This window comes from Chanodichthys erythropterus, chromosome 12 (genome assembly GCF_024489055.1).
Source record: "Chanodichthys erythropterus isolate Z2021 chromosome 12, ASM2448905v1, whole genome shotgun sequence".
NCBI classification, from domain to species: Eukaryota; Metazoa; Chordata; class Actinopteri; order Cypriniformes; family Xenocyprididae; genus Chanodichthys; species Chanodichthys erythropterus.
The window spans coordinates 26354081-26375086 of record NC_090232.1 but is presented as its reverse complement, the minus strand read 5'-3'; the positions used below and the strand labels follow the sequence as shown (position 1 = coordinate 26375086).

The 21006-nt window shown below is 37.0% G+C and overlaps 2 protein-coding genes across 2 annotated transcripts in view; both read left to right on the top strand.

Moving 5' to 3' along the window:
• Positions 1–21006, top strand: part of marchf4a (membrane-associated ring finger (C3HC4) 4a) — a 58659-nt gene that overhangs the window by 33061 nt on the left and 4592 nt on the right. The window lies entirely within an intron of this gene.
• Positions 6774–20997, top strand: LOC137031516 (uncharacterized). The gene is made up of 11 exons (XM_067402524.1): positions 6774–7002; positions 9749–9862; positions 12013–12172; positions 12920–13112; positions 13212–13280; positions 13476–13574; positions 16265–16393; positions 16544–16760; positions 16887–17018; positions 17204–17299; positions 20984–20997. The coding sequence occupies exons 1-11, from the start codon at positions 6774–6776 to the stop codon at positions 20995–20997; spliced, it is 1452 nt and encodes a 483-aa protein (XP_067258625.1).

Below are 21006 nucleotides of genomic sequence, written 5' to 3'. Positions count from 1 at the left end.
CAACTTTGGCTGTTCATTCACACAGACAACACTTAAACTGCTTGTGAAAGCTCAATTGTTGTATGAACAGGATCATTTGAGAGTCACACGTTTGTAAATTACGGTTGAAAGTGCACTTGCTTTCATACCTGGTTCAATTGCTTGGTCCAAACCAACACTGCATTCTTTGGGTCAGAACCATGGTACGACTGTCATCAAAGTGACAACTGTTTACTCCTTTTATCAGATAAAAACTAAGTAGGAAAATGCAGCAAAATGGATAGTTGCTTGCTTCACTTTTTTCCACATTTTTATAGCTTTTGAACCTTTGGGTTTGATTCCAGTTCGTTTCCAAAGCATCAGCACAGAACAACACACACAAAATTTGTCCAAATCATATGTCATTCAGTGGTTCACATATCAGCAGCAAAATATACCGGAGTTCACATGAACTGTCCCTAGACTACATTTTTAAATAAAACTTGAGTGCCCACCAGAAGTGCCGGTGTGAAAGCACCCTAAGGGAACGCTATTCACCATTATTTTTGGTAAACATCCACTGGACGGACGTGTTTGACAATTGCACTCAGGTCTCATGTATTTTGCTGCATCTCATGCATGACATGTCATTCCAAAAACCATGTTAAAAGAAGTTCAACTTTTGAAAAAAACATCTTTAGACCTTGCGATTTTTTTTTTTTTTTTTTTTTTTCATTTCACTTTCCTACATTTTGTCTGTGCAGATTTCATATCGGGTTAAGTTGGTCACACAAATTTGCTACACTGACCAACAGAAAGCTGCTTGGTTTGAAAGAGACTTCAGTGTGAGTTGTCACTACACTACTGACAACAGATAATGAACCATTTTTCATTGAAATTTCCACTATATTTAGTACTGCTGCTGTGTGAACGTGGCCATTTGAATAAATGCACAGGTATTGGACAGAGTACCTGCACTATAGCTGCAGTTTGATGTATGAGGTTCAGACAGCTCTTTATGCTGATGTATTGCAGATCGGACATAAAGTCATATAGGAATTACAGCAAGAGTGTCAACAACTGCAGCCCTCTCCTTAACATCCACAAATGACAGCTGCGACGTAAAATATCAGCCGCCTAGTGCCTGCAGTCTAAATGGGCATCACAGAGCTGCAGAAGCTGAAGTAGAATGGCTGTTTCACCTTTCCAGTGGCTCAGAGGGAATAATGAGCTTTTCTCAGAGCGGCGCTATCTTGGGTAATCGCTACTGCAAGAAAAAGGAGAGAGGGTGAATGGGATGGAGCTGAACAATGGTGATGTCGAGATTGTTTTAGTGGCTCATCCGTTTGTGCGTGTGCATGCTGTAGATCAATGGCAGAGCTCCTCAAGAGTTTCTCACTCTGATGTATCGCTCTGTCTCTTTAAGAAGCCAGACTGGGAGGGAGACCGAACAAGAGTCCATTCTGTCTGATTAGGTGGAGAGAATGGAGATAATGCCTAAAGGCGATCGTTTCATTGAAACACTATCACTGAGAATAGCATTAGCCTGTTATTATTTCCTCTCCTGACAGGAAGGGGGCATCAGGTCCTCTGAGAGTATTACGAACAAGGTATCTCACAACATTTATTCGTTTAGCTGATGCTTTTATCCAAAATACAGTATTTTGGATAATTGTTGATGCTTTCAGCTACCAGTAAAACTATACTATCATCATTTTTTACAGTGAAATGTATTACACAGTAGGCTATTCTCCATATTTTTCTCAAAAGCAGTGGGGAAAATGCATGAAAAGTCCACAGATTCTGTCTGAGGTTACAAATAAGTAATACAACACAACATAATACATGTTACAACATAACATGAGTATCATTTCATAAAGTTCGAATCAGTCGTGGCCTAATGGATAGAGAGTCGGACTTGTAACCCAAAGGTCATGGGTTCGAGTCTCAGGTCCGGCAGGGATTGTTGGTGAGGGGAGTGAATTTCCAGAGCTCTCCCCACCTTCAATACCACGACTGAGGTGAGACCCTTGAGCAAGGCACAATTGCTCCCCGGGCGCTGCAGCAATGGCTGCCCACTGCATCGGGTGTGTGTTCACTGCTGTGTGTGTACTTGGATGGGTTAAATGCAGAGCACAAATTCCAAGTATGGGTCACCATGTCACTTCACTTTGATTTAAAACTGTGATCAAATGATTGTTTTTGACATTATACAAAATAGTTGGATTGTTGGAAATTTTATTTACTTAAAGCTGCAGTCGGTAACTTTTTTTGGTTATCCACAATTATCCACAATCAATTGTTGATCCGAGCTAAGCGATCATTAGATTTAATCACCATTGGCAGTACAATTTATTGTAGGCCTAACGCTTTTTTCCTCAGATGGTCAGAACAAAAGTGGCTGACATGTTACTTACTTGTTCAGATGACATTTTTGGTGAAAATTCTTATTTTGGTCATACTTTCAAGATGTAGAATCTATGTTTCTGAAGTACAGTATCCACACTGGTGTGGTGATTGACACCAAACATTAGATTCATCCACACTGTGGAGTTGTGCCGATGCACAACGCACGTAACGATAATAAGGCCGCATATAACTGCAATTGCAGGTTTCAAACAGAGATGGTGACAAAGAGGCAAAACTTACGGACAGCAGTGTCAAGCTGGGTCCACGCAACTATTTTGAGTAATTTGTACAAATAACAATTTAGTTGTATGAACAAAATAAATTCAAGTAAAGCTGACAAAATTTCTTTAAGTAAATACAAATCATTTGAATTCGTCACTGTTACATAATATTTATATGTGCAGTTTACTTAAGAATGTTACATTAAAATTCATTTTGCTTGATGTGACAATACAAGAAACATTATAAAGATTTTCTAAGTGTTTCATTACTATTTTACAGCATATTATTTATTTATTTTTTGTATCTACCCACTAAGTATTGTTGTTCATTTTCAAGATTGCTCAGATGGGATGAGCACTTACTCATACAGCTTTCAGCTTAATATTGAAATATGACATAATATTGTGCCTATAATTATAGTCATTAGTTTAATATCATCTGCCATAATGTAGATTCATCTGACAGGGAAAGCAGTATGGGAACAAAAAAGGAAGGAGAACGAGAGAAAGATGGAGAGTGAAGCTAAGAGAAGAGACAGGTGGCTTTTCACAGCTGAGCCCTGTTCCCATCCACTGTGGCACTGGTTGGGAGCCAAAAAATCCCACACTACAGCAGAATAAACTGCTGATAAAAATTCAAGCTTTGCCCTGAGAATTTCCTTCAGCTATCCTCTCGGCGCAAGGAAAATGTGCGTGTTTGTCAGTGTGTGTGTGTGTGTGTTAAATCAATACATGTCTCACATTCTCTCCTTGTAATGAGAGGATATGCAGTCCAACTGGGGAAGAGTGAGAGAGAAAGAAAGAGAATGAAAGAGAGTATGGAAAATCAGGTTGCGGCAGCAATAGCATCTTCATGATGCTGGAACGCTAATAAACTCCTCCACAACCTAATTTCAACTCGTACACATTTGCTGCATATAAATGCCACTGTGGACACATTAATTCTGCTCTGTCTACTGAAACTCCAGTTATCTGTTCCAATAAAGCTAATAACAGCAACCACTATAGCATCAACACCAAGATTAATGCTCTTCCCCCCATTTAACTGAACAAATATGACTTATGTGATATGAAAGGTGAAACCAATTTTGTGCAGTCTTGATTCATTTCCAGCATTTCCAGTTATCTCAAGTGCAGGGCTTTGGCTTAGGCTGTTGTAGAAAAGTCGACTGAAAACCGCGGGTTATTATTACCTTCTCACACGCTGCTTGTTTTAGTGGTCTGCAGTATACAGTGATAACGTCTGTTAGTGGTCTGTCTCATTGATTCTGGAGCAGCTAGAGTGAGGGGAGAACCTCAGGGCTCTAGGGAGACCACTAGCCAAGATCGGTTTCAACTCTACAAAATACTAGCCTTTGTAATCTCACATTCACAGAGAGATGAAAAAAAAGTGAGCTTCACTGTCATCAGAGCTCAGAAAGTGAAAATCGAAAGGGGGAAGATAGTAGCAGTCTGGTGTGTGTGTGTGTGTGTGTGTGTGTGTGTGTGTGTGTGTGTGTGTGTGTGTGTGTGTGTGTGTGTGTGTGTGCTTTTGTTTATATTACATTGTGGGGACCAAATGTCCCCATGATGTAATATAAACCTGAGTTCACCTACATCGTGGGGACCAGCCAGCGGTCCCCACAATGTAAATGGGTTTATAAATCATATAGAATGAGTTTTTGTGAAAAAGTAAAAGTTTGCACAGTTTCCTGTGAGGGTTAGGTTTAGGGGTAGGGGCAGGGTAGGGGGATAGAATGTACAGTTTGTTCAGTGTAAAATGCATTGAAGTCTATGGAAAGTCCCCACAATTCACAAAAACAAACATGTGTGTGTGTGTGTGTGTGTGTGTGTGTGTGTGTGTGTGTGTGTGTGTGTGTACCTACTTATGTCACTTTTGGGTACATTCACCAGGATACACACCAGTAAACTGGGGACCACCAAAAAAACTTGGGACATTTTGTATGTCCTCATTTGTTTGACCATATAGTGGCATTCAGCATGCTCTAAAATGGTTTCCTGGCTTAAAATCTCATTTGTCCCAAAAATTCACTTTTATGTGATTTGTGTACTTAAAGTGTGTATGCCCCCCCACTAAAGTGTGTATAACACAGCGCCCTCTAGGAGAACTGCACTTCCGGAAAGATACACACTTTTGGGATTCTGACCAATCAGAGCGCAGGAAGATACTACGAGCGCGGGACTGGTGATCTGACCAATCAGAGACCAACACGTCACCAATAAAGATGGCGGAGGCAAAAACTATCATGAATATGAATGAATTGACATATAATCCACATTTAATTTGAGAAATATTCACAATAATTTGTGTTTAAATAAAAATAGACTCATTTGCAGGAGCTCTCATGCTTTATATTGGCATGTATTATTAACTTTTAATCCTCGGAGTTTTGCTCTCGCATCAATGTGTGTGTAAAGATCGCGCTGCCCCGCCCCCGCCTAACGGAGACTATATCCGCGTACTGTAACTACAGTTTATTAATGTACGAACGAGTTTGAGGCGGGGATGACAGACATTACGTCATGTGAATATGAAACATACATATTTCCTCCCAAAAGCGGAGGGACAACTGTTTTAATCCGTCAAGTATGATGATTTATACATATGAGTTTATTTAATAAAATACACAAGCAACAAAAAGATTTGAAAACCTTCAAAATCGCTTGCTTTTATGAGTGATTTTATTTGCTTTAAGTGTTTTCTCCTACTTTGCGTTCTGCTGTTCCTCCATTAGTATCAGAGACAAGAGACAAGTACAGTACACAAATAGTAACATAAAAAATAAATAATAAAGATATGTAAAAAAATATATTATAATATTATATAGATAGGAGCAGTTACAGCAAACATTCTCTTTATATTTTATATATAATATAATAATTTATATTTATATATGATATTTATAATAATTAATATTATATATAATATAATAATTTTATATTTTATATTATATTCTATATAACAGTTTCTCTCACTTTGGTGCATTTCTCCAATCACAACTAAAATTCTTACTTGTTCAACATCCACATTATAGTCTCTTGTTCACATCATAAATGAAGATATGTGAAAAAAAATATAATATTATATAGATAGGAGCAGTTAACAGTTAACTAAAATTCTTACTTGTTCAACATCCACATTATAGTCTCTTGTTCACATAATAAATAAAGATATGTGGAAAAAAATATAATATTATATAGATAGGAGCAGTTACAGCAAACATTCTCTTTATATTTTATATATAATATAATAATTTATATTTATATATGATATTTATAATAATTAATATTATATATAATATAATAATTTTATATTTTATATTATATTATAAATAACAGTTTCTCTCACTTTGGTGCATTTCTCCAATCACAACTAAAATTCTTACTTGTTCAACATCCACATTATAGTCTCTTGTTCACATCATAAATGAAGATATGTGAAAAAAATATATTATAATATTATATAGATAGGAGCAGTTAACAGTTAACTAAAATTCTTACTTGTTCAACATCCACATTATAGTCTCTTGTTCACATAATAAATAAAGATATGTGAAAAAAATATAATATTATATAGATAGGAGCAGTTACAGCAAACATTCTCTTTATATTTTATATATAATATAATAATTTATATTTATATTTGATATTTATAATAATTAATATTATATATAATATCATAATTTTATATTTTATATTATATTATATATAACAGTTTCTCTCACTTTGGTGCATTTCTCCAATCACAACTAAAATTCTTACTTGTTCAACATCCACATTATAGTCTCTTGTTCACATCATAAATGCAGTTTCTCATTCTCCTGAACAAATTGCAAATGCTTTGGTACATTCATGCATTTGATGTACAAGTGTCAGATGTTTCCTACATTATCACTTGCTTATGTCATGTTCATCAAAATATACTAGGTGTCGAATAGTTTTTATTTTCATAAGCCATTAAATGCAAAATGGTTGAACTAGTCATAAACTGTCAAGCATATTTTCTATACATTTCTTTTAGACTTTTTTTGTCCTGAATTATTAAATTTCAGGGATGAATTTTGAATTTCAATAATGAAGGGGAATGTAATTCAAGCAATGTTCAACAGTTCTCTAAAATATCTCAGATGCCATCTCATTTGGGAGGCACAGACAGAGCACAACACAATGTTACACACTCTGAACATGAATGAACAACAAGGACACAAACAGAGTCAACAGACAGAAGAAGGAGTAAGGATGTGTGGTGGAAGGGTACGGAGGAGAACAGAGGAAGAGGAAGAAGAGGCCAAGACTGAGATGTTTCTGATGGAAATAAGAGCCACTGTTGTAGATCATGCTCTCAGTCATGACCTTAAGGCCGAGACGGATCAAAATAGCCGAATGATGGGAGATGTGTTTGTAGACAGAACAGGTGTGAAATCAGACAATGTTCACTATGTACTGTTCACTACATAAACTGTAGACTGATGTAATGCTATGTTACTGCAGTCTACTTGCATTTTACATTATACAGTAAATATTACGGTGGCTGAGAGAGATCACCGCGCACAACTGAAGAAAACACATGCAAACAGAAAAAATGAACAAAACATCTTGATCAGTTTGACAACACACTTGCTGCAAATATTCACCCAAATACAGAAACTTGCTGCAGACAACACACATACAATGATGATGAAAACTTTCAGGTAATCGACAACACCACTGACAAGTGCTCATTGAACAAGCATGTTCCAGCCAGGTTCGTCACTTGTTTGGGGTACCCTTGAAACATTTCTTTGTCATCAGTTCTCCTCTGTCCAGCAGTGAACAGAGCATTATTATAATTCAGGCAGCTATCATAAGTCCGATTGGGATGATCGCAACAGTCAAAGTATTTATTCCAGTTCCATCCAGTTGAGGATCATATTCATCACGCTGGAATGGATGGTTTGGTGAGGATCTGTGCCACTGGCTGTCATTATATCACATGACATTGTAGCTACTGTAATTTTTTGACAGACCACCAGAAAGTATATCTGAATCCTGTCTCATCCAGTCTAGAGAGACGTGTTCATACTGTTGAAATGTACGCCATACAGATAAAGTGCAGTCTTGTGTATTTTCAATCACTGACATCAAAATCGTATCCATATTACTTCTGAAAATACTGTCAGAGTGTCTTTGTGAACAATGATACAAGGACTTGTCATTCTGATGACACTGATATAAGGATTATGAGCTGGTTACAGGCTATTGCATGTAATCCATTGTGTGCTGTTATTTGTATGAACTGTTTTAAGAAATGCACATACTGGTTTACATCTTAAGGATGCATATGAATGAGAATATATAATAGGAGAGCAGTTACAGCAAACATTGTTTTATATTTAGAGAGAGAGAGAGAGCAGTTACAGTGTTTAGTATAAAAAGTGTTTAAAAGAATCATGACTCAAGCTGGGACGTTTACATGTTTGTTTACAGATTTATTTTGTTCATACTTTGATTTTAAAAGGCACTGGATGTGAAACCCCTGCTCCCCTAACACTAACCCTAACCCTAGCCCTAGCTGAGAGCTGCAGACAGTCTGACACTGAGTGACTCGCCGCCCTTCCCCCACCGGCCTCTGATCGCGCGCGCGCCTCCCGCCCATCCCCCACAGCAGCAGCGCAGCAGCTTCAGTGCAGAGTGAGATGAGCTCTGAGGAGAGATCACGAGTGCTGCTCAAATGATGGAATAATCTGTCGTGGCTATGCGTTTTTAAAGCACTTTTACAAGATCTAGCAGCTTTTCCTTCCTTTATATTTAATATAAAATACCATAAATTAAAAAAAAAAAATTGAAAGAAAATGCTGTTAATAAAGTGCACGTTAAAGTTTATTTTAGAGCCTCGAAATAATCCACACATCTCCCTGATTTTAACTCAAACATTTGATTAAACAGAATTAGTAAAAATTAAGATATGTGTTCCAAAGAGATCGTTTAAAAGTGATCATGTGCTCTGTCCATTAGAAAGACGTACGCCTCCGTTTTTATTTTATTTTTTATTTTTTTATTTAAGTTTGAAGAACCAGTACTGTGAATAAATCAAACAAAGATCTAGGTGTTTGCCAAAATATTTATTAGGTCAAATAAATGTAGTCACAATTTCAACGTGAAATCCAAATACGTAACTACGTCATGCACGCACGTCAGCTGTGGATGTGTTTTCCCGGGAAATGCAATCACATGGCATTGCTTGACGCGAAAAAGACGACAACCCCCATCAATGGACGCTGGAGAGGTGAGATCAAGTGTTGTCCCGAAAATGCATGATAACTAAAATACACTGTGAAATATGAAAGTTAGTAAGATGTATGTTTACTTTAGTGGTTAAATTATTTTCTGTTAATGTTTTATTTCTCGATTGTATTTGAGTTTGATTCTCATTTGATTTTTTTTTTTTGCAATAAGGAAAAAAACAGTTTATTGCTTATTTGTAGGCATTGATCAGCAAATATAATTTTGTTATATTTCATATAATATCTCTTTAGATTCTACAATTTAATCAGTGGTAGCCTGTTTTTCTCATTTTTTGTAAAATGTCAACAGTATGTATTGTAATTTGAAATAATTAATTTTCATTTTTTATTATTTGATGTCATTTTTAATTTTATGTAATACATTATTTACACTTTTTTTTTTTAGTGGAACACAAAAGTATCCATGTTTTTTTATTTATCTTCACAGAGCTTTTTTGCACAATGACAGTACATAGACACTTTATAGTATTTTTTATTCTGTGTGTCAAGCTCCAAAGCAGACAAAATAGTCCATATGAATCTATCAGGTTACTGACTGAAAATCTGTAGCTTTTAAATTAATATGAATATGGATTGACATCAATCATCTGGTCACAATGGTTTTTGGCATCAATGATATTGCTGTTTTTTTTAATCTAAATGCCTGTTTCAGACTGGTCACATGTGCTGTCATTGCATAGAGCTCTGTATTACATTTAAAGATAAACTTTAGTGTTCCACAGAAAAACACAACACAGGTTTGTACAATTTTAGTACAGGATTAGTACAATAATTATGTACATTTTTGGGTGAACAATTCCAGTAAGATCAAAAAGATTTTTAAAATGCTTATTTAATCCATTCACCTTATATTTCTTTTTATTTCTTTTTTTCCAGAAATAATGCTGAAAAGCAAAAGGCGTAAAACACCTCTGCAGGATGCAGAGGATCACATGACCCGTAGAGCTGATAAGCCTGGGCTTCAAGAGCAGTTCATCAGCAAATATAAAGGCAAGTATTTATGACTAACCAGATACACGAATGGTTTGGTCTTGATGTCATTAATGCAGAAAAACCTGCTTTACAAATAAAGTCTTGTAGTTTAAAGGGTTAGTTCACTCAAAATTGAAGTTTCTGTCATTAATTACTCACCCTCATGTTGTTCCACACCTGTAAGACCTTCATTCATCTTCAGAACACAAATTAAGATATTTTTGATAAAATCTGATGGCTCGGTGAGACCTCTAAAGCTACTAAAGACATATTTAAAACAGTCATGTGACTACAGTGGTTCAACCTTAATGTTATTAAGTGATGAGAATATTTTTTTGTGCACAGAAAAACAAAAAAACCACTTCATTCAATAATATCTAGTGATGGATGATTTTGGGCACACAAAAAGTATTGAACTGCTGTAGTCACATGATCTGTTTTAAATATGTCTTTAGTAGCTTTCTGAACACTGAAAAAGGAAATGATTTTGCTCTCAATGCAGGCCTCACTGAGCCATTGAATTTGATCAAAAATATCTTAATTTGTGTTCTGAAGATGAATGAAGGTCTTACGGGTGTGAAACGACATGAGGGTGAATAATAAATGACAGAATTTCATTTTTGGGTGAACTGAACTTTTAGGTGGTTATTGGTTTGTATGTAAACCAGGACAATGGATCATTTTTATAATAGGGTTAGTTCAAATAATGTCATTTATTACTCACCCTCATGCCGTTCCATACCCGTTAGACCTTCAATAAGGTGATTATTTTTTTTGCAGCTATCAGTATATCGTTGTGCATGATCATGTACATGATCAATGTTTTTTTTAATTTTTTTTTTTATTATTGGGTTTTGGTTAAATTCCTGAAGTAAGGGCTGCTTTTTCACTTTTTTTTTTCTAAGACACAATATACATCAGTAATACCCTCTTGTGATTTAAAAAAAAAAAAAAAAAGCTTTTACTTTAAAGGCAGTTGCTAATAAGTGTCTAAATGGGAGACAGAGGTTTGTCTGGGACATTAAAAATCGTCACCTGAACAGATAAAGTCATCTACTCACTAGTCACTTTCACAGCCTCGATGTGTTTAGAGGTAGATTTAGGGATGTACACTGTACACAACCATTCAAACATACATTATAAGAATGCAAAACATTATACTTATTACACAGGGAGATGGATTTTTAAAGTTTTACAGTTCCTGGAGGCACATTTATCAACAACAACAAAAAAACTCTTTATCTAAAGCCAAAAACCATCCATAAACATCCATACACCACAAAGACAAACTATCCAGAAGCGATGCATGTTAAACACAGAATTTTCTTTTAAAAATAATATAACAAAAACATGTTCTAGATGATTTCTTGAAGCTTAATCATGAGGACGATGAAGTTTTGCAACTGTGGTGTATTAATAGGCAAACTTAAGCTTAGTTTCTGCAGCAATACAAAAGCCAGTTAAAACAACATATAGGGTTTTAGTTGAGGGAACCAGGGGTGTGTGAACTACCGGATCACCTGCAAAAATACGTCATCGCTGCAGCACTCTATTCTAAACTATATAAAGCCAAGATAATATTGCTTATGTATGAAAGAGTATAAAAATTTTAACTATATAATTTTAAGACTTTAAAGTATAATGTAATGTATAAAAAGCACAGCATACTTAGAAATTTGCCTGGCTATTGACTATTTTCATTCAGTAATTTCCCTTTTACATATAATTAGGGCTGCACGATTAATCGCATGCTATTCTCACGCGCATTTCGTCAGTAAAGCCGGTTCCCTGATTACCGTGAAATCGCCATCACCTGCTTTTAAACGGAGCGCCTTTTAATAGACGGAGCCGTAGTTCACGGACAAGCCACGCAATATCGCGTTCATTATCGCAGGCGATTCATCTGCGATATGAACGCGATATTGCGTGGCTTTTCAGTGATCTACGGCTCTGTCTATTAAATGCCGCTTCATTTGAAAGCAGGTGATGGCGATTTAGCGGTAATCAGGGAACCGGCTTTACTGACGAAATGCGCGTGAGAATAGCATGCGATTAATCGTGCAGCCCTACATATAATGTACATCATATGGCAGAGAACTTTAAGTAATGATCAAAATGATAGTTGACTTTTAATAAACTGCTGAATCTAATGCATTTCTCCTCTTCAGGGCGTGGAGTTTTCACCACTAGAGCTTTTTTCAGAGGTGATTTTGTTCTTGAATACAGAGGTGAACTGAGTTCAGAAGAGAGTCTTGACCGAGCTGAACACTACACTGAGGCCGAGAACGCGTTCCTGTTTGAGTTTCAGTGGCGTGGCAGAAATTGGTGGTGAGTACAGACCTGTTGGATTGATGTAGTAGAGGCACTATATTGTATCGCAAACCTGCAAGATTTAATTCTAGCGGGTTTGCTGTCTCGTGTTTTTTAATTGACTTGTTTTAAATGACCATCACATGCAACTTGAAAAAAGAAATGCCTCTATCGTGGTCAGTAGACGAGGTGGCAGCACAACTGTAATGATCAGACTATAATCCCAATCACTTTGAAGCGGTACTAACTGCAGTGGAAGAACAAACCGAGCCGAGTTGAGTCGTACCGCACAGTGAGAAAGTGCCATAAAAGAGCAATGGCACCAGGGTTCGTTTTAATCTAAACAAACATGCCAAGTGTGAACACACCCTTAATACTTAAAATCAACCATGAACTGACTTGAAGGCTGCTGAGTGCAGTTTCTTTGAGTCATCAATATTCGTTTTTAACCGTATTCCCAAAAGAGAACAAAATGGTGAATGTTAGATGCATTTGTCTGCTGAGAGGATGTTGCCATACACTGTCCGATAGATCCGTGGTTCTCAGACCCTCCTCTCTGCAGATTCTGTTTGTCTCCTTAACCTGACACACTTGGTTGAGTTCATAGAGCTGTGTCCTGATGATCAGCTGATGGTCTGAATCAGGTAGATTAAAAAACGAGACATACAACTTATGCAGAGCGGTGGGTTTCCACTTAAAAATAACTCTACATGTCTAGCATATATAAGATTACAAGTATTGAGTAATAATTTTATGTCTTTATAGCATAGATGCATCTAAAGAAGACGGTTCCTTGGGAAGACTTGTAAATGATGAACACAGAAATCCTACTTGCAAAATGAGAACCCTTGAAGTGAGCAGGAAACCTCACCTGTGTCTCTTTGCTGTGCGAGACATTCTACCAGGGGAAGAAATCACTTTCAATCACGGATACTCAGATTGGCCATGGCGAGTCAAGGTACTATCAAGAAAATGATAGAAAGATTGATCAGTAATTCAGGATAATCTTTTACTATCTGATTAGTTACCATGTGATTGTGGTCTCATATTTCTCAAGCCTTTGAATCAAGCATCAACTGAATCCTCTGATAAAAAGCCATCCATCAGTTTGGGTCCGCAGAGATCGGTAAGTCCACTTTAAAACATCTGTATCATTATTCTATATTATTGACTCTTTTGTGAGTAGTGTGTCTGGGTGTTAACAGAAGGAAAGGAGTGATAGATAAAGTTACTGTAGGACAGCTAGAGTAATTACTGGTTTTTCTGTTCTATACAAACATTTCTGATTTTTATATTCACTGGTTCCTTTTCTGGCATCCAGCCCCATTGTGCTGCTCCTGTTTCTTCACCTGGATTGGACGAGGTGAACAGCAGTGGTCCACATAAGCAGTCAGGCAAAGCAAGAACATCAAGAAAAACGGTAACTATCTCATAATGCAGCAACTATTAGATGATTTCTGGGAAAAACTGTTGATATTTGAAATCGACACCCAAACAACCACACCCCTCCCTTCATTGCTCCGCCCCCAAAATACTGAACACCCTATTCAACACAGGCAACTACTAACAGCTGGTGCACAGGTGTTCAACTAGAAAAGATCTTTATCGCTGGCAGACCATGGGATGCATTAGAAGGTTTGTTTTTAGTTGATTGTAGGTGCGTGTCCACTTCATCCAGCACACTTTGTGTAAACGCTCCAAATGGTACAAAATAATATTCTGTCAGAATTGTAAAAAGTTAAATTGGTTCCTTCCCGGTCTGGAAGGAACCACTGCGGAGAAGCACAGTATCTGTGTAACTCGTCATAGACATAAACAGAGAGAAGTAGCTCCAGCTACAGTGTTCTTTAGACACATGCAGTTCTGTTTATTAACCGCTCAAGCACCAAAAGTTATGGAATGTAAATGTAGCACCTTACTACCCACCTCTGCTAGTTACCTAGTTATTGTCACAATTTTATTTTCAATATTGTTAATGTACATTTTATGTTTGTTTAAAAGGTTAGTTCAAATAATGTCATTAATTACTCACCCTCATGCCGTTCCACACCTGTAAGACCTTCATTCATCTTCAGAACACAAATTAAGATATTTTAGATTAAATCCGATGGCTCAGTGAGGCCTCTATTCAAAGCAATGACATTTCCTCTCTCAAGAACCATAAAGGTACTAAAAACATATTTAAATCAGTTCATGTGAGTACAGTGATTCAACCCTAATATTATAAAGTGACGAGAATATTTTTGTGCACCAAAAAAACAAAATAACGACTTTTCAACAATATAGTGATGAGCCGATTTCAAAACACTGCTTCAGTGCTTTATGAATGGGTTGTTTGCACATGACGTCACAGCAGCAGCGCGAATGAGTCTGGAGGGCAGGGAGTGATGTTTCTATATAGGAATCCTATCAAAAACTCAAAAGGTTTTGCATTGTTTATAGTTGCTCAAATCGTTAAAATCGAGAACCCAGAAGGTGTTTATATCGTTTACATAACTTATACCGTTTTTTATAACTTTTCATTTTTTAACGTTAAAAGTTGTCGCCTTTTTATAGCGTTTTGCATCTGCTGATACTGAAATTAATATGGATACTTACCTTTTGTTTTTGACTCGGTTAAATATTAACATTCTACATGCTATCGTTTGCAGGGAGGAGAAGATATTTTATCCTATTTAATTATAATTGGGTGTTTTCCCTTCAGTTTTGTAGAATTGTTTACAATGTTGATCTGGTTACCACGAGAATAGTGTCACGCGCTGCTGCTTTCAGCCGTCGTATGGTAGAAAATGTCCAAATAAAATAAATATTTAACAAGCTGACAGAAGATGATGCATTTCTTTGTTGGAAGCATGTAAATGTAACTAGTTTTAATGTTATTTTTGTAAATATTCACTTTCCCCATAAGGAGAATCGGAGGGTCACGATCAGGGGACGGACACCGACACGCTGTATTTTTGTATTTATTTCAACAAATGACCAAAATCAAACCCATAGAAGCTTGTGAACAGTTTTGAAGTGGCTGTGTGCAAGTTACAATCATTCACAAGCGAGTGATCATACTCGCAAACATAATGTTAATTAATTATTGCACAAAAACCAAATACAAAACTCAAAAGTATGTTTGTTTTTTATGTTTTTTTTTAAGTGAAAGGCAGTGGGTTTATTTAGTGACATTATTACATTTGCTAAAAGTCGTCTTTCCTCACCTTCTCAACCAAGGCGAAAATTGTATTACCGTCCATTTTTTTTTTCCCCGAACGATACTGTGAGTTCCTATTACAATTCTCGATTCAGCATAAATGACCAACAATGGCGACATTTTTCACAATCAAAAATTAAAATACTGCACTTGACTTCACTAGCAGAAAGGCAGCGCGATATAAACAAACCAGACTAGAACTGAACGCGGCGTGACGGCAGCTTCACATTCTCTATATCTGCCTCCTCGATGGCAATCAAGTCTTTCAATTCAGTGGAAAAGTCTCTCCTCTTCATAACACAAGGATCGCCAACATATGTTGTGATTTTCTGTTTAAACCTTTCTAAACCAGCACAGAAAGGACTTTTCTCCATCTTTTCCATTCTAATTTTCACTGCTTGCCCTCCACCGGAATTTTGCGCTTCACCAGAACCACGTGATTGCAAACAACCTATTGAATCAGTGACTCGGAGCGCCAAAGTCATATGATTTCAACAGTTTAGCCGTTTGATAGGAGAGCCGAGTCACTGATTTGATTTGTGAAGCTCCGAAGCAGTGTTTTGAAATCGGCCCATCACTATATTGTCGAAGTCGTTATTTTGTTTGTTTGGCGCACAAAAAGTATTCTCGTTGCTTTATAATATTAAAGTAGAACTACTGAACTCACATGAACTGATATAAATATGTTTTTTAGTACATTAATGGATCTTGAAAGAGGAAATGTTATTGCTTTGAATAGAGGCCTCACTGAGCCATCGGATTTAATCTAAAATATCTTAATTTGTGTTCTGAAGATGAACAAAGGTCTTACGGGTGTGGAACGACATGAGGGTGAGTAATTATTGACAATATTTTCATTTTTGGGTGAACTAACCCTTTATGCTAAATACTTCTTTATATATCCACAGAAGCGGTTTCAATCAAGACTGGCAAAATTAAGAAAACATCATGAAGATTGCTATGAACGTTTTAACAGGGCAGAAATTGAAAATGAATGCAATACGATTGCTAAACAGCTATCACAAAAAGATTGTTTGGTGAGTAATATGTCAACATCATCACAATACTCTGTGATCAACACCTCAGTCCATTAACAGCTAATTATTTTAATATTAATTAATAGTTTCCTTAGTTCTTTTGCTTGTAGACCTTGTTTTTATTCAAATTATATTTTCAAACTGTTACAGTCATCCTTAGTCACGTCCACAACTGATGCATCCTCTTCATCACCACCCTGTGCTGTGTCCACCTCTGTGATGACCTCATCACCGTCACCGTATTACCGGTTACCAGAGGGGACACTGCAGTTGGCAAAAATGAGTAAAGTCCTAATGGCCATGGAGAAAGGAACACTGTCTGACTTCAAAGGAAAGAAACTTGACAACATTGAAATTGACCCAAATGGTATGAGTATACTTGAACGGTCTGTGTGTGTCTGTGCTGTATATATTTGCAAAAACTGTACATTATCATATGTTACAGATGCTAAGTATAATCAATAAACTGTTGATTTTTTTATCAATTGTTTAGAGCAACTTGAGGCTCAAGGTGATTCCATGTCAAGTGATGAGGAGGATTACAGTGACGTATCTCAGACAACAGCACCAGCAGAGACTGATCCACCTGTTCAATCTGATCAATCTGTTTCACAAGAGGATCAAGGTAAGAAAAATCTCTAAACTACACACACAATAATCATCAAATAACCATAAATTAGCTCCAAGCAGCAATAGCCATCCAAAGGCTTTTCAAAATTCAGAAAAATCTACACATTAGGACATATGTATGATTTGGTCATACTCACTGATTTAGTTGTTATGAGAATTACATTTTTAATTATTCCATAGGTTCTTCAAATGCTCCAAAAAAGAAATGGGAGGACAATGAGGTAAAAGCAGTAGAGAGACACATGATGGAGTTCATCAAGACATGCAAAGTTCCTGGTAAGCAAGACTGTGAAAGATGCATTCACGCAGAGCCAGAAGCTTTGAAGCAGCGAACATGGACTGGTGTGAAAAATTATGTGCGGAACAGGATCACGACTCTTAAAAGAAAGGGTGGTTTGTGAGAAGGCACAAACACAAAAACACTTCAGTGCCTTTTAAAACTTATTTAATTTAAAAAAAAAAAAAAAAAAAAAAAAAAAAAAATATATATATATATATATATATATATATATATATATATATAAAATATAATAATACTGTAAAAAAATATAATATGATGTGGAAAGTGTTAAAAGTATTATTTGTGTGAAGAGAGTGGCTCAACTAGTGACCAGCTCATTGAAAATGCTGTACATTAAAGTTGTTAGCAGAAGACTGTACTGCGATGTTGCATAAACTAATCAAAAATACTTTTCTTTAATCTGTACCATTTATCCCAAGTAAAATAATCCCATATTAGCTCTTATAAATATATTTTACATCAAGAAAGACAGAGTATAAGAACGCTAATGAAGAAAGAATAGTTCATTTTCAATTAGGGCTGGGCGATATATCGTATGCGATTGTCACGCGCATTTCGTCAGTAAAGCCGGTTCCCTGATTACCACTAAATCGCCATCACCTGCTTTCAAATGGAGCGGCATTTAATAGGCAGAGCCGTAGATCACTGACAAGCTACGCAATATCGCGTTCATTATTGCAGATGAATCGCCTTCGATAATGAAGGCGATATTGCGTAGCTTGTCAGTGATCTACGGCTCTGTCTATTAAATGGCGCTCCATTTGAAAGCAGGTGATGGCGATTTAGTGGTAATCAGGGAACCGGCTTTACTGACGAAATGCACGTGACAATCGCATACGATATATCGCCCAGCCCTATTTTCAATGTTCCGTTTTCATTGTTGAGGTAAAGGGGATAAGGGGGAGGAGCGAATGTAAAGGTGAAAAGAGGGAGGAGCGAATGAAAAGGTGAAAAGAGGGAGGAGCGAATGTAAAGGGGATGAAAAGAGGGAGGAGTGAATGTAAAGGTTGTGAAAAGAGGGAGGAGCGAATGTAAAGGTTGTGAAAAGAGGGAGGAGCGAATGTAAAGGGGATGAAAAGAGGGAGGAGTGAATGTAAAGGTTGTGAAAAGAGGGAGGAGCGAATGTAAAGGTTGTGGCTAAGAGGGAGGAGCGAATGTAAAGGGGATGAAAAGAGGGAGGAGCGAATGTAAAGGGGATGAAAAGAGGGAGGAGCGAATGTAAAGGTTGTGAAAAGAGGGAGGAGCGAATGTAAAGGTTGTGAAAAGAGGGAGGAGCGAATGTAAGGGTTGTGGAAAAGAGGGAGGAGCGAATGTAAAGGGGATGAAAAGAGGGAGGAGCGAATGTAAAGGTTGTGAAAAGAGGGAGGAGCGAATGTAAAGGGAATGAAAAGAGGGAGGAGCGAATGTAAAGGGGATGAAGAGGGAGGAGTGAATGTAAAGATTGTGAAAAGAGGGAGGAGTGAATGTAAAGGGGATGAAAAGAGGGAGTGAATGTAAAGGTTGTGGAAAAGAGGGAGGAGCGAATGTAAAGGGGATGAAAAGAGGGAGGAGTGAATGTAAAGATTGTGAAAAGAGGGAGGAGTGAATGTAAAGGGGATGAAAAGAGGGAGGAGCGAATGTAAAGGTTGTGGAAAAGGGAGGAGCGAATGTAAAGGGGATGAAAAGAGGGAGGAGCGAATGTAAAGGTTGTGGAAAAGAGGGAGGAGCGAATGTAAAGATTGTGGAAAAGGGAGGAGCGAATGTAAAGGGGATGAAAAGAGGGAGGAGCGAATGTAAAGGTTGTGGAAAAGAGGGAGGAGCGAATGTAAAGGGGATGAAAAGAGGGAGTGAATGTAAAGGTTGTGGAAAAGAGGGAGGAGCGAATGTAAAGGGGATGAAAAGAGGGAGTGAATGTAAAGGTTGTGGAAAAGAGGGAGGAGCGAATGTAAAGGGGATGAAAAGAGGGAGGAGCGAATGTAAAGGTTGTGAAAAGAGGGAGGAGCGAATGTAAAGGGGATGAAAAGAGGGAGTGAATGTAAAGGTTGTGGAAAAGAGGGAGGAGCGAATGTAAAGGGGATGAAAAGAGGGAGGAGCGAATGTAAAGGGGATGAAAAGAGCGAGTGAATGTAAAGGGAAGGAGGAGGGTGAAGGTAAAGGAGGAAGTTAGAGAGAATTTAAAGACTGATGAATGGAGGAAGTACGGAAGCCTCCAAGTTAGTGCCAGTTTTGCATTTGCATCGTTGTCCTTTGTAAATAGTTTTTTTTTCTAATCTTTTTGAATTTCTGTTATTCTCCACAATGTGTTGATATTGTTAATATTAAAGACTCATTTAATCAGTTTGTCTCACTAGAGTCCTCAAAGAGTCATTTAATCGGAGTGTGTGTCTCACTAGAGTCCCCAAAGAGTCATTTTATCAGATTTTGTGTATCACTAGAGTCCCCAAAGAGTCATTTTATCGGATTTTGTGTATGACTAGAGTCCTCAAAGAGTCATTTTATCGGATTTTGTGTATGACTAGAGTCCTCAAAGAGTCATTTTATCAGATTTTGTGTATCACTAGAGTCCCCAAAGAGTCATTTTATCAGATTTTGTGTATCACTAGAGTCCCCAAAGAGTCATTTTATCGGATTTTGTGTATGACTAGAGTCCTCAAAGAGTCATTTTATCGGATTTTGTGTATGACTAGAGTCCCCAAAGAGTCATTTTATCGGATTTTGTGTATGACTAGAGTCCTCAAAGAGTCATTTTATCGGATTTTGTGTATGACTAGAGTCCTCAAAGAGTCATTTTATCAGATTTTGTGTATCACTAGAGTCCTCAAAGAGTCATTTTATCGGATTTTGTGTATGACTAGAGTCCTCAAAGAGTCATTTTATCAGTGTGTGTGTATCACTAGAGTCCTCAAAGAGTCATTTTATCAGATTTTGTGTATCACTAGAGTCCTCAAAGAGTCATTTTATCGGAGTGTGTGTATCACTATTTTTATTCATATAGTTTTTTGACTATTATTACATTTTGCAGAAAACATGCCTAATGTCTTAAGGCCCCAGTGAGTAGCCAGAGATGATTCTGGTGAGGAAAACATCTTAAGATGTTTTTGGGGTAATGATTATTTGCAGTCAATACTAAATAAACTAGAGGGATGCAGGCAGTGGTCAGGGAAGTGTTCTCTGCCTTGAAGTCAAGACAACTTTATTTCTAAAGTGTGTTATACTATACAGTTAACTTCAAAACACCTTAAAATAACTGTTGCAAATTGTAACAATTGACATGACTTATATTTGAGTTGTAAAACAGTTCTGCAGAAGACAATAATGTCATTATTCAGCTTAATTCAGTTCATCTTTTGTTCTCTGATAGTCAATACAGTCGAATCAATAATATTTCTGAATGTTAATTGTCATTTCCCAACTGAGCAATCCAAAGGCACTCGATCTCAAGCTGCAAATCAAATGAAAATGTATGCTACCCATTTTCAGTGCTCTTGAAGAAGTTAAAAAGCCCAGTTTAGTCTCTCACACTAGTTTCTCTGCTCTAGCTTGATTCCAGTACCCAGTATTGAAACTTTGAATTGTAATATTACACTTCTGTGTCTTCTTAGGATAAATAACTTACAAAATTACAAGTTACAACAAAGTCCTGAAAGTGTACCTTAACCAGAGTCTGTGTATCTCCACAGTCCTCAAAGGATGACTAGATCAG